We start from the raw sequence: 14,350 nt of genomic DNA on the forward strand, positions 1-14,350 counted from the left end.
GCAGATTGAGAAAGCTGTTAAAAAGCTTACGGGGATCCTGGGCTTAATAATAGAGGCATAGAGTACAAAAATATGGAAGTCATGATGAACCTTTATAAAACCCTGGTTTGGCCACAACTGGAGTATTGTGTCCAGTTCTGGGCACCGCACTTTAGGAAGGATGTGAAGGCCTTAGATAGGGTGCAGAAGATATTTACTCGAATGATTCCAGGGATGAGGGACTTTAGTTATGTGGGTAGACTGGAGAAGCTGGAATGGTTCTCCTTGGAACAGAGATGGTTGTGAGGAGATTTGATGGAAGTATTCAAATCTAGACAGAGTAGATAGAGAGAAACTGTTCCCATTGGTGGAAGGGTCAAGAACCAGAGGACATAAATTTAAGGTGATTGGCAAAAGAACCAAAGGTGACATTGGGAAAAAAATTTTTTACACATCGAGTGATTAGGATGTGGAATGCACTGCCCGAGGGGGTGGTGGAGGCAGATTCAATCATGGCCTTCAAAAGGGAACTGGATAAGTACTTGAAAGGAAAAAATTTGCGGGGCTACGGGGATAGGGCGGGGGAGTGGGACTAACTGGATTGCTCTTGCATGGGCTTGATGGGCCTAATGGCCTCCTTCCATGCTTTAACCTTTTCATGATTCTTCTATGATTCTATGATCCTATGATAACTAATGTATAGGTACAATGTTGCGCTTCCTTTGCTTGTATCGGTTATTGTATTATTGCTGCTAAATTTGCTTAGTTGATGATGGACATTTCTTCTTCTGGTATGGTTCTGATATCACTGGTGAATAACAGGAGCCTGTCTGGTCAACCAGGAGAATGTTTGCTTCTGTGAGCTGTACTGCTGCAGGCATATGGGAAAACACCACTTATCATGCAGTGCAACACATTAAACACAGAGATCTGAAGCCTTGCTGTTCAAGGTTATAGACATTCAGTTAGAATGATAAGAAATTATACTGGATTGCTTGGGCAAATCACTGAAGTACAACTGGAATGTTGAATAAGTAATGTCAATAATCAAAGAATAGCAGTAGTTAAGTAAGACAGCTCATTCTTGTAACTTAGAATCATCATTTGAGATTACAAAAGCATTCTCTTTTTTTCTTACAAGGGAATGTAACGAGAGAAAGGGGTATTGTGGTGGAGGGTGTACTGAGGTATGCTCATTTTTTTTGGAGGCTAAGATTCTGGCTCAAATCACACCAGTTCAAGGCACTAGGCAGCCATCATTTTATGAAGGTCATAAGGCTCTGTGCAGTAATGTAATTAAGAGCTATTTTTATATTATATCATTATATTAACAGTGATTCATTTTGAGATCAAAGCTGAACAATTACTGTGACATTAGCAGATGAATGCTTAACTTGTTTGAACATAAACGGATAAAGTAATTCTTTATCCGTTACTTTAATAGGGGTGATAACCTGTTTAAGATGAATGGGTTAATGTCTGTATTAAAACAGCAGTCAGGAATATCAGACTGACATAGCAGCAACAGTAATTTCTCGGCTCAAAAATGCATAGTGGTGCAGCAAGAAACAAGAGCCAAGAAATAGGTATATTATTTTGTTCAGCAGAGCTTTTTCAGACCAGCTTAGCAAGGCGTATTCCCTCCTCAGAAACCTTTTAAATATATAGAAAGTCTACTCCACATGCTGGAAAATGGACCAAACAAAATGTCAAAATTCACTTGGGGGCACTTACTCAGATCTAGCCCCCCCCCCAAATAAAATTCATATACCTGTTTGCCACAACACCACTGGGGTAATGCTTTATGTGTTTTTATGAGTTATGATGTTACCTTTCAATTTGCAGCATATTTTTACATTACATTCTTTGCAGTTTTGAATCTTATTCTCTTATTTCATATATTATTCCATACATAAGGCATGCAAGCTGACATGCTTCTATCATGCCTCTGCCATGTCCAGTCTGTAATTGACTGCTGGGAGATGCTCGAAAAAAAACCACAGTCCCCTTTACATAAGATCCAAAGCTTTTACCTTACTACCCTTCCCAAAGATCCATTTGATGTATTGATCACTATTTGTGAAGAAAAACCTTCTGACTTCTGTTTTAAGCTCACTTTCCACCAATTTGAGCCTTTGTGTCCTTGTCCTACTGTCAATGTTTACCTTCACTATACAATTAATTTTTAATATCCTTCTAAAAATATTTTCTCAGTTGCTTCCTTTCAGAGTTGAAGAGCTGAAATTATTTCTAAAGTGTTTAATTTTTTACTTTTATGGAAAATTATGTTTTACTTATTTAATTTAGTAGTTTAGGACGAACGTTACTATAGCAGTGCTGATTTTTGAGTAGTCTTCTGACACTAGGGATTAGTATGGTGCCCCTTCTGTGAATTGCCTCTGAGGCCTAAATGTTTCCCTATGTCTCAAGGACCAAAACTGGGCATTACTCAATGTGTTTGAGCATAGCATGCTGCAGTTTTAGCATGGTGTCCTCTGACTTATGCTGCACTGAGATAGCAACACAGCGCTGAATTTGATTTTTTTAAAATTCATTCATGGGATGTGGCGTTGCTGGCAAGGCCAGCATTTATTGCCCATCCCTAATTGCCCTTGAGAAGGTGGTGGTGAGCTGCCTTCTTGAACCGCTGCAGTCCGTGTGACGAAGGTTCTCCCACAGTGCTGTTAGGTAGGGAGTTCCAGGATTTTCACCCAGCGATGATGAAGGAATGGCGATATATTTCCAAGTCGGGATGGTGTGTGACTTGGAGGGGAACGTGCAGGTGGTGTTGCTCCCAAGAGTCTGCTGCCCTTGTCCTTCCAGATGGTAGAAGTCACGGGTTTGGGAGGTGCTGTCGAAGAAGCCTTGGCGAGTTGCTGCAGTGCATCCTGTGGATGGTACACACTGCAGCCACATTGCGCTGGTGGTGAAGGGAGTGAATGTTTAGGGTGGTGGATGGGGTGCCAATCAAGCGGGCTGCTTTGTCTTGGATGGTGTCGAGCTTCTTGAGTGTTGTTGGAGCTGCACTCATCCAGGCAAGTGGAGAATATTCCATCACACTCCTGACTTGTGCCTTGTAGATGGTGGAAAGGCTTTGGGGAGTCAGGAGGTGAGTCACTCGCCACATAATATCCAGCCTCTGACCTGCTCTTGAAGCCACAGTATTTATGTGGCTGGTCCAGTCAAGTTTCTGGTCAATGGTGACCCCCAGGATGTTGATGGTGGGGGATTCGGCGATGGTAATGCTGTTGAATGTCAAGGGGAGCTGGTTAGACACTCTCTTGTTGGAGATGGTCATTGTCTGGCACTTGACTGACGTGAATGTTACTTGCCACTTATGAGCCCAAGCCTGGATGTTGTCCAGGTCTTGCTGCATGCGGGCACGGACTGCTTCATTATCCGAGGGGTTGCAAATGGAACTGAACACTATGCAATTATCAGCGAACATCCCCATTTCTGACCTTATGATGGAGGTAAGGTCAGTGATGAAGCAGCTGAAGATGGTTGGGCCTAGGACACTGCCCTGAGGGACTCCTGCAGTAATGTCCTGGTGCTGAGATGATTGGCCTCCAACAACCACTGCCATCTTCCTTTGTGCTAGGTATGACTCCAGCCACTGGAGAATTTTCTCGCAATTCCCATTGTCTTCAATTTTCCTCGGGCTCTTTGGTGCCACACTCGTTCAAATGCTGCCTTGATGTCAAGGGCAGTCACTCTCACCTCACCTCTGGAATTCAGCTCTTTTGTCCATGTTTGGACCAAGACTGTAATGAGGTCTGGAGCCGAGTGGTCCTGGTGGAACCCAAACTGAGCATTGGCGAGCAGGTTATTGGTGAGTAAGTGCCGCTTGATAGCACTGTCATTGACACCTTCCATCACTTTGCTGATGATTGAAAGTAGACTGATGGGGTGGAAACTGGCCGGATTGGATTTGTCCTGCTCATTTCCTCATCATTGCTGGTCCACAATGATTGGTTATGTTAAGTGACAAGTCTGCTAACACCACAGATCATGGTTCCTTGCTACAGGAAGTTTTTAGGAGGTAACATGCGGTATGACGAACATCTCCCAGTCAGTGGTGCACTGATGTATTGGTCAGGTCATAGATGCATTGTTCCAAAGGGCACACAGGTTTTTCACCTTCAACATGGATGCCCAGGAACAACAAGCCAGAACTTTGGGCTTTTTCCAACTGGCTGGATTCCCAAGGGTGAGGGTGCAATGACGGCACCCATGTCGCACTGAGAGCCCGCATGGCTGGAGTGCACCCAACATGGACAGGAAGGGGTACCTTTCCTTAAATATTCTACTGTACACAATCACCACCATAAGATTAAGAAGGGCAAGGCGTGGTTTCCTGGCACTCATACAATGCCTTCACCCTGAAGCAATCCACCACTCCCCCCTTATTCCAATGCAGGGATTAAGACTTGCCTGCTGGGAGACCAGGCATTTCCACTCATGCCATGGCTGATGACCCCTCTTTGTAATCCCATCTCCACTGCCAAGAGAAAGTACAATGAGATGCATGCATCAACCAGGGTATGCATCGAGAATACCATCAGGATCCTTAAACAGGTGTTTCTTTGCCATGATTGATCTGGAGGGATTTTACAATATTGTCCCATTAAGATATCCAGGGTAATTGTAGCGTGCTGAGTCCTCCATAGTACTGCCATTGACAAAGGCCAAACATCCAAATTTGCCACGTTAGAGCCCTTCCAAATCTTCTTCTATTACCCCCCTTCCCCCAAAATAAATCTAACCTTGCAATTGAAAACTGCCGCCATTCAACAGAAAACCAAATAATAGAACAGAATAAACCCACGCAAGAAAACATCAATTCCAATGGATGAATACTATCTATTAACCACAAATCAGTGAGCCTACATCTAAGTCCTCTTCCCCGGTACCTAGGCCCCCTATATCTTTATGGTTGTTGTGCTCTGCTACCTATTCTAATGCTCCTTCTAGCTACACCCACTTTGGCAGGAGCAGAGCTAGAGGCAGGCAACCTACAACGACAACACTGTGCATATTTATAGTACATTTAGTGTAGAGAAACGTCCTAAGGCATTTCATGGAGTTATGAGGAAAAATGGACACCGATCAACAGATGAAGAGAGAGAGCCTACTATCAGAAGAGGGCTCCAGGGACAGAAGTGGCTCTCAATCTGTCTGTGCTTGGGACCTGGACAACCCTGTTTCAGGCTGCAGTCACTTGAAGGGAGGAGATGGAGTCTGCGGCAGTGGTGCCAGCTGGAGAGCATTCAACGTTCACCACGGAACCTTCATCTCATCCCAATGGCAGCCTCCATGCCACAATGTAAACTGAACATTGTGAGACCTGATCCCCACAACAGAAGTGACACTACTGAAGCCTAACAGCATGGCTCTCCTCATTTGTCTCAGCTCATCCACAGAGGAGGAAATATTGCATTGCATCAGTCTGGACGTTCATAAGAGATACCCAGACTGGCGTTATTACATCAGAAGCCATGGGCTGCGCTACTGATGGACCAGGAGCTGACATTCACTCAAGGTAGTCTGAAAGCCTTGATTGCCTTACAGTAGAACCCCATATATTTAGCTGGTAGACTGCTCCACACTTGTCTGCCCTGTGTTGAAAACTGCACGAAACATCCCTCAAAGACTGCAGCAATCTTTTGTGCTGTAAGAGCATTCTTCATTTGAATACAGGGTCCTGTAGATCTGGAGTCCGGTGTACCTGGATTTTAAACTAATTTTGGCCCTGCTGGCTCAATATTTACATTTTGGGAGTGTGCTGGAAGGGCTGTGGATATTCAGCCCCAATATGTCTTTAACTTATTTGATTGATGTCAAAAATATACTGAAAATAGCTTTTACAGAAAGGGAGCTGATAAACATCTGTTCCATGAAGTAAATGCACATCAGAAGAGTTCTCTCTTTTTTTTCTAGACTTTCAGAGTGCCACCGTCACTCATCCATATTATGCTGATAAGGCAGGGCTGCTGCTGGTTTATCGGCACGCACTACAAGTTAATCCCAAGTGAGCTGCTTGCTGCCACTGCTTCTTGTCCATAATCTGAGGAGTGATGTACAAATTCTGCCAAATCAAGTTTATATTGATTCTTATCAAGTAATTGTTCCTTAAAATTAATGTGTAGTGTACCCTCACGTCTTTGCAAGGTAGATTTTCAAAAATTATTATTTGTTATTATAAGCAGAAAACACCAGGAGCTCAATGTTGAAACGGAGCCAGGAAGGGGTGGGGGGGGGGGGGGGTTCAATTTGAGGTCGAGAAACCCATTAGTACAGGTTTCCTGGACATCCTTACGATTTTGATGTAAGGGCGTCTTTTATTTTTTTTGTCGGTTTCCCATCCGACTGACCGGCTGATTGACAGGCTGGTCTCAATCAGACGGGAGACCAGCCAGGGAAAGGACGTCGGCAAGTAAGTCTTTGTTTGCATGGAGGACCGGGGGCATAGGTTGGCAAGGGGTACAGGTGAGCAAGGAGTACAGGTGGGCAAGGGGCATATGTGGGCATAGGTGGGCAAGGAGAATAGGTGGGCACGGGTGGGCTTAGGTGGGCCCGAGGGTCACGAGTCATGGGGGATGGGATCGGTGGTCAGTCTCGGGGAGCGGGATCAGGGTCATCGCTGGGGTCCGCGATCATTGAGGGGGAGAGTCGGGGGATCGGGGTCTAGCGTCGGAGGATCGGGATTGGGGTCGGCGGTCCGCAATCGGGGGGGCGGGGGCTCTGCGATCAGTGGTTGGAGTGGGGGGGGAAGTCGGTGCTGCAGTGCAGGTAGGTTTGTTGGGCCTGCGGGAAGCACCCCTGCTCTTCCGGGCCCACAAGCTGTGCCTTTCTAGGCATTTACCTGCAGTCTCAGGCTTTCTCGCCTCCTTTCACGAGGCGTAAAACAGAAGGCCCGGGGATCCCGGCCCCCTGGGGTTGAAATCAGGAATTAGTGAAAAATGGAGGCCTGAAGCCTCCTTGAAAGGTTTTAAGGCCCAACTCATCTCCTGGGAGTGGTTTGGCCGCCCGCCCCTCGTCCCGCCCCCGTGAGAAACAGAAATGGGTGGGTTGGGGGTAGGTCTGAAATGGTGGCAATTCTCAATGCCCCCCCCCCCCCCCGCCCCTAACCCACCTGTTTTTTACTTTTAAAATCGAGCCCCAGAAGTACGTAGCAGGTCTGTCAGCATCTGAAAAGAAAAAAGATAATGGGGGTAATTTTGTTTACTTGGTTCATAGTTGTACTAACTCACATTCTAAACCATGCCAGCCCTTCACTTTATCTTCAGGCCAACCAGAACAATGAAAGGATAGTGAGCCTATTGTGTCCATTACTAAGTGCTGGTAGATAAACAGCGTCTGACTGTCGTCAGAAGTGTGCATCTGTAGTTCCATGAGGCCGTTCACATGGGCACTGTGGTCAAAGCTGGTAGCAGGAATCCAAATTCCATGATGGTTTGTGATCGAAGTCAAAGGGTATCAGTGATCTGACAACAGTGACAAATAGAGTATAGTACTCCTTTAAATTGTACAAGTGCATACAGATTAATATGTTTCCTGATGACAGATACTCCTAAATAAATGTTTCGGAGCATGATTGCTAGTTCCAAGGCATTTTCTATTGTGTTCTTGTGTACTTTTTCCCCCAGTTATCAACACTCTTCCCCCCTCTTCTTTTGAAGGTGACTCATGTATGAGTAAAGTTCTACAGGTATCAGTAACCATCTAAATGAACTTGAGCAGGGAGTGTTAGCAGGTCACTGCAACCAAGCTTAGCCTTGTCCTCGCCTAGTAGCTACAGGTGCATCATTTGCAGCAGGGATTACTGGATAATGAACTGGAGTGGGCACCCTGGATAATTTCTTTTCCACCTCTCTATCCTGGGAACACTGACACCAACTGTAGTGCCCCTTTCCCTCCCACTGCCCAGCTTGAGATCAGCGAAGTCAGCAATGAGCACAGATCAAACATAGGACCTTTCTGCACTGTGTGGCTCAGTAGTACATAACACAAGGAGCTTCATTTTTTTTATAGGTTTCAGTTGCTGGCTTTCTGACCTTGGAGGCATGCAATGCATAAAATACTGAAGTTCTGGCATTATGCACAAATGAAGGGCAGACCATGTCAATCTGCCACTGGACTTATCCAGTCTAGACCCCAGATGGTCGAAGGGAATGAATGCACCACTTTAAAAGTCAACAGCAGTGATGGAATTTGGGTTTGGAATCAGTTTAGAAAGGAGGCTGTGTACAATTTATTGAAAGAACTGCCTTTCCATGACTTGTGATCCAAGTTTAAAACATCTATTGGATGAGCAAGTTTTCAACCCTTACATATCATGCATTTCATCCTGGGAATCAATAACCTGTTCAGAAATAAAATACAGGTGCCTGGCAATGAGTTGCAACATGATTAATGAACTGAGCAGTCAGTTGCCCAAGATTTAATGACTTCCTTAAACTTAAAGAGTAGGCCAATTTTAAATAAACACAATTGTTAATTATCAATCTATCTATATCTATCATCTCACTACCACCCCATTTTTAAGTGCAAACTGGGCGGAAGGGACATGAAAATTGTCCATATGTTCTGCATCATTCAGGTATTTTATGTAAAATAAACCAGTTTGCAAGTTTACAATTGTGTCTTGTCTCATTGGATTGCTTTTCAATCTGTCTTCTGTAAAGACAGGTGAAAGCACATGGTGGCATGTGCACGATTACAGTAGCTAGTGCACATCACAGTTCTATATTAGAATCCTTGGGTCACACTATTGTTTAACGAGATACTGAGCAGTAACTGTTCACTATGGATTGTAGGTTAAAATATCCTTGGCATCATTTTTGGAGCAACGGGGGTATTTCTAACTCACACCATGCTCACCCACCAAAAACTGGCCTGGAATTAAAATTGGGGCCCTGGTATTTATTATCAGGAGCTCTTTTAAAAAATCATGAGGTTGGCCACTCCTTTTGATATTGTAACTTTATGCTGAGGTAAATTGGATGGATATCAGTGTGCTGCAGTGTGGCACCTTGCATGATACCAGGGCTTTTGAAATTGTTTATTGCGCTACCAATGTGATGCTTTTTAATTTTTTTTTGCAGACAGACAAATATCTCTCTGAAGTATGGAATAAAACAGGGAACCAGGGCGATAGGTGGAACAAGGCAGAGATACATTTGAGAAAGAAGCGTAACTTTGAAATCATATTTGAAGGAATCCGGACCAAGAATTTTGGAGGTGGAGCAGCTATTGATGACATTCAGTTCAAAAACTGTGCCCCAGGTCTGTAACAGTACTCTCTATAAACTCTCAAGTTTTATTATTATCAATTATAAGCTAAAGATAAGAGTAAGAGCCAGCTCATGGTGCAGAATTTAAATAGTTCATGGTGTATCCCACTGAAAAATGTTGTTTTAGGCCAAAAACCCCAGCAATCTTTCAAATAGTACTTTACTATTTCATTTTGTGGTTTGTATATGAGAAATATAACAAATGAATGAAAAGGCTTTTTTTTATAATATATTTTGAAGGGCCTGAGATTCCAGTATTTTTCTGGTTTAATTCTGGCACATGGGAATTGGAATTTGGGGTATAAGTCAGAGACTTACACCTTTTCTGATTCACCAGAATAATACCAGGGCTTAAAAGGTTAAATTATGAGGCTAGGTTGCATAAACTTGATTTGTATTCCCTTGAGATTAGAGTACGTGACAAGCCCAACAAGAGGGGATGCAATTCTAGATTTAGTCCTGGGAAATGAAGATGGGCAAGTGGGTGAAGTGACAGTGGGTGACCATATTGGGGATAGTGACCACAATTCAGTTAGTTTTAGCATTATTATGGAAAAGGACAGAGTTAAATCAGGAGTAAATGTTTTAAATTGGGGGAAGGCAAATTTTACAGAACTAAGAGGTGATTTGGCAGAAATGGACTGGACACAACTACTTGAGGAGAAATCAGTGGCAAGCCAGCGACAAGGGTACGAGGGAAAGGCCGAACAATTATAGGCCGGTCAGTCTTATCTCGGTGGTGGGCAAACTATTAGAATCAATACTGAGAGATAGGATAAACTGTCACTTGGAAAGGCATGGTTTAATCGGATAGTCAGCATGAATTTGTTCAAGGAAGGTCATGCCTTACAAATCTGATTCAATTCTTTGAGGAAGTGACAAGGAGGATTGATGAGGGTAGTGCAGTGGATGTTGTCTTCATGGATTTTAGTAAGGCATTTGACAAGGTCCCACGTGGCAGACTGGTCAGAAAGGTAAAAGCCCATGGCATACAGGGAAATGTGGTGAATTGAATCCAAAATTGGCTCAGTAACAGGAATCAAAGGGTAAAAGTCGATGGATGTCTTTGTGAATGGAAATCCATTTCCAGTGGTGTGCCACAGGGCTCAGTGTTTGGTCCCTTGCTGTTTGTGGTATATATTAATGATTTGGACTTGAATGTAGGGGGCATGATCGGCAAATTTTCAGATGACACAAAAATTGGCCGTGTAGTTGATAGTGAAGAGGATAGCTGTAGACTCCAAGAAGATATCAATGGGTTGGTGGAGTGGGCGGAAAAGTGGCAAATGGAGTTCAACCCAGAGAAGTGTGAGGTAATGCACTTAGGGAGGGCAAACAGTAAAAGGGAATATGCAGTAAATGGGAATATATTGAGAGGGGTAGAGGAAGTGAGAGATCTTGGAGTGCACAGGTCCCTGAAGGTGACAGTACAGGTAAATAAGGTTGTAAGGAAGACATACGGAATGCTCTCCGTTATTAGCCTAGGTATAGAATACAAAAGCAGGGATGTAATGATGGAACTGTATAAAACGCTGGTAAGGCCACAGCTGGAGTATTGTGCACAGTTCTGGTCACCACATTACAGGAAGGACGTAATTGCTGTGGAGAGAGTACAGAGAAGATTTACAAGAATGTTGCCAGGGCTTGAAAATTGCAGCTACGAGGAGAGATTGGATAGGCTGAGGTTGTTTTCCTTGGAGCAGAGGAGGCTGAGGGGAGACTTGATTGCGGTGTACAAAATGATGAGGGGCCTAGATAGAGTAGACAGGAAGTACCTGTTTCCCCTAGCGGAGAGTTCAAGAACTAGAGGACATAGATTTAAGCTGATTGGCCGAAGGATTAGAGGGGACATGAGGAAAAACTTTTTTACCCAGAGAGTGGTGGGTGTATGGAATTCGCTGCCTGAATTGGTGGTAGAGGCAGGGACCCTCAACTCTTTTAAAAAGTACATGGACCTGCACCTAAAGTGCTGTAAGCTGCAGGGCTATGGACCAGGTGCTGGAAGGTGGGATTAGAATGGGCACCTGGTTGTTCTTTGAGCCGACGTGGACACGATGGGCTGAATGGCCCCCTTCTGTGCTGTATCTTTTCTATGGTTCTATGGTTCTAAGATTTAGCGGTGATCAAATAGTGGTATCATAGGATCATCATAGGTACAGCACAGCAGGAGGCAATTCAGCCCATCATGTCTGTGCCGGCTCTTTGAAAGAGTTATCCAATTAGTCCCAATCACCTGCTCTTCCCCCATAGCCCTGTAAATATTTTCCCTTCATGTATTTATCCAATTCTCTTTTGAAAGTTATTATTGAATCTGCTTCCACCACCCTTTCAGGCAACGCATTCCAGACCATTATGACTCACTGCGTAAAAAAATATTTCCTCAAGTCGCCTCTGGCTTTTTTGCCAATCACCTTAAATCTGTGTCCCCTGTTTACTGACCCTTCTGCCACTGGAAACAGTTTCTCTTTATTTACTCTGTCAAAACCGTTCGTGATTTTGAACACCTCTATCAAACCTCCTCTTAACCTTCTCTGTTCTAAGGAGAAAACCTAAGAAGAAAATAATAGTATGACACCAGTCACTCAATTGGATCTCGAATTACATTTAAGTAAATGGGTTTCTTTTTCACACCATATTTTGTGAAGTCCAGATATGCTACATGCCCATGGTAAAATCCTGGCTTCATTTCTTTCGATGTAGTAACATTTTTTACAAATCTTGCTTGATCTTGCAAAGACATCACAGGATTAATTTTAGTTGTATTGATATGCAGGACGTGGTACTTGTTTTTTGCACACAGGTCGTAAGCAATGTTCGTGAAAGAAGTGCTGGCAGTTTTAGGTACACGATTGTAAAGGAGAACAACCCCAGCTTCTCCAGTCTCTCCACATAACTGAAGTCCCTCATCCCTGGCACCATTCTAGTAAATCTCTTCTGCATCCTCTCTAAGGCCTTGACATCCTTCCTAAAGTGTGGTGCCCAGAATTGAACACAATATTCCAGCTGAGGCCTAATCAGTGTTTTATAAGGGTTTAGAATAACTCCCTTGCTTTTGTTCTCTATACCTCTATCAATAAAGCCCAGAATCCCGTATGCCTTTTTAACAGCCTTCTCAACTTGTCCTGCCACCTTCAAAGATTTGTATATGTGCACCCCCCTAGGTCTCTCTGTTCCTGCACTCCCTTTACAAATGTACCATTTAGTTTGTATTGCCTCATTCTTCCAACCAGAATGTATCACTTCACACTTCTCTGTGTTGAATTACATCTGTCATGTGTCTGCCCATTTCACCAGTCTGTCTATGTCCTCCTGAAGTCTGTTACTATCCTCCACATTGTTTACTACATTTCCGAGTTTTGTTTCATCTGCAAACTTTGAAATTATAGCCTCTACACCCAAGTCCAGGTCATTAATATATATCGAAAAGAGCAGTGGTCCTAATACTGACCCCTGGGGAACACCACTGTATACTTCCCTCCAGTCTGAAAAACAACCGTTCGCCACTACTGTCTGTTTCCTGTCTCTTAGCCAATTTCATATCCATGCTGCCACTGCCCCTTTTATTCCATGGTTTCAATTTTGCTGACAAGCCTATTATATGGCATTTTATCAAACACCTTTTGAAAGTCCATATACACCACATCAACCATATTGCCCTCATCAACCATCAATCATTAAAATGATAAAGGGATTTAATAGGGCGGAAACAGAGAAACTTCTCGCTCTGGTGGGGAATCCAGAACAAGGGAGCATAATCTTAAAATGAGAGCTGGACCAATTAAGAATGAAATCAGGAAGCACTTTTCCACAAAGGGTAGTGGAAATCTAGAACTCGCTCCTCACAAGACTGTGGATGCTGGATCAATTGATATTTTCAAGACCAAAATGAATAGATTTTTGTTAGGTAAGGGTATCAAAGGATATGGAGCTAAAGCAGTTAAATGGAGTTGAGGTACAGATCAGCCATAATCTAATTGATTGGTGGAATATGCTCGAGGGGCTGAATGGCCTACTCCTGTTCCTATGAGTTGGCTTCCTGCACCTAACGCGGTGCATATATTCTAATGACAGGATAATGAGAACCAAAGCTGCTGTCCCAGAAATTCTTCTCGTAAGAAAGAGGAGTAAGATACCTATCTGACTTGTCGAACCAGGAAAGTGATTTGAGATCACAGGCTTTGAATGTCCACAAACTTTGTCCGAAACATCAGCTGAAACTGAAGCAATTAGAAAAATCTTGGAGGTGAAATTGGTCTTCGGCAATTGTGCAAAATGGACAATAATGAATCGGCAGACCCCTTTACACCCTGCCTGATTTTCTTTTCCATTGAAGGATAGCATTAGATTTCATCGTGACTCCTGCCATCTGTCTCTGGTACTCCAAGATGGTCCTCAGTGCTTCCATGTGGTACTCAGCCAGCCTCCTTTTGAGAGCAGGAGCCCAGAGATCTCAGTCCACAGGCTCACAAGCCAAAAGCTGACTTCTGCAGACCCTTCACTCTACCCACCGCGCCCCCCCGCCTACTGTCAGATCCCACTTTCACTTTTAACTCCTCTGGCTCTATGAGTGTAATGAATGAACGAGTGCCACACATATACAGAGACTGCAAGGAAGGGCTAGGGGGAGCAGGTAGCTTACCTTGGCTGCTCTGGTGAGGTTGCTAAACTTCTTCCTGCATTGCAAAAAAGTCCTAGAGTTAAGGAGATGATACTCACTGCCACAGCCATCTCTCTCTACAAAGTGTGCACTACATTCTTGGTGGATTTCTCGCCCCCAACCCCAAACGTCCCTCCTGCTCCATACCTTCACTAGGAGAACATGCAGATCTGGCTCCTTAATGATTGCCGCTTGTTTCTTCGAGTTGTCTTCCTCCAATGCCGCCATTGCCTATATAAATAGAAGCATGTTTTGCATCCTGGTGTTGCACTAGATCTCTGCCTGTCCTTCAGGTATTTACAGAGCCTGCATGCCTCTGGTTATCTAAATTGCCTGACTCTATAACTTACAATGGAATCAGTACCACAACTTTAAGGCAGGTGGAAGTCCTGTTCTGCCTTAGCTCTGATGGTGCAAT

General features: G+C 43.9%; 1 protein-coding gene across 1 annotated transcript in view; it reads left to right on the forward strand.

The window, feature by feature from the left end:
* malrd1 (MAM and LDL receptor class A domain containing 1) overlaps positions 1–14,350 on the forward strand; it is a 397,527-nt gene that overhangs the window by 293,359 nt on the left and 89,818 nt on the right. Inside the window, exon 28 of the mRNA XM_068007090.1 lies at positions 9,087–9,267. Coding sequence (XP_067863191.1) covers positions 9,087–9,267 — 181 coding nt within the window. The remainder of the gene's footprint in view (positions 1–9,086; positions 9,268–14,350) is intronic.

Source organism: Heptranchias perlo, chromosome 2, assembly GCF_035084215.1.
Source record: "Heptranchias perlo isolate sHepPer1 chromosome 2, sHepPer1.hap1, whole genome shotgun sequence".
Classification (NCBI taxonomy): Eukaryota; Metazoa; Chordata; class Chondrichthyes; order Hexanchiformes; family Hexanchidae; genus Heptranchias; species Heptranchias perlo.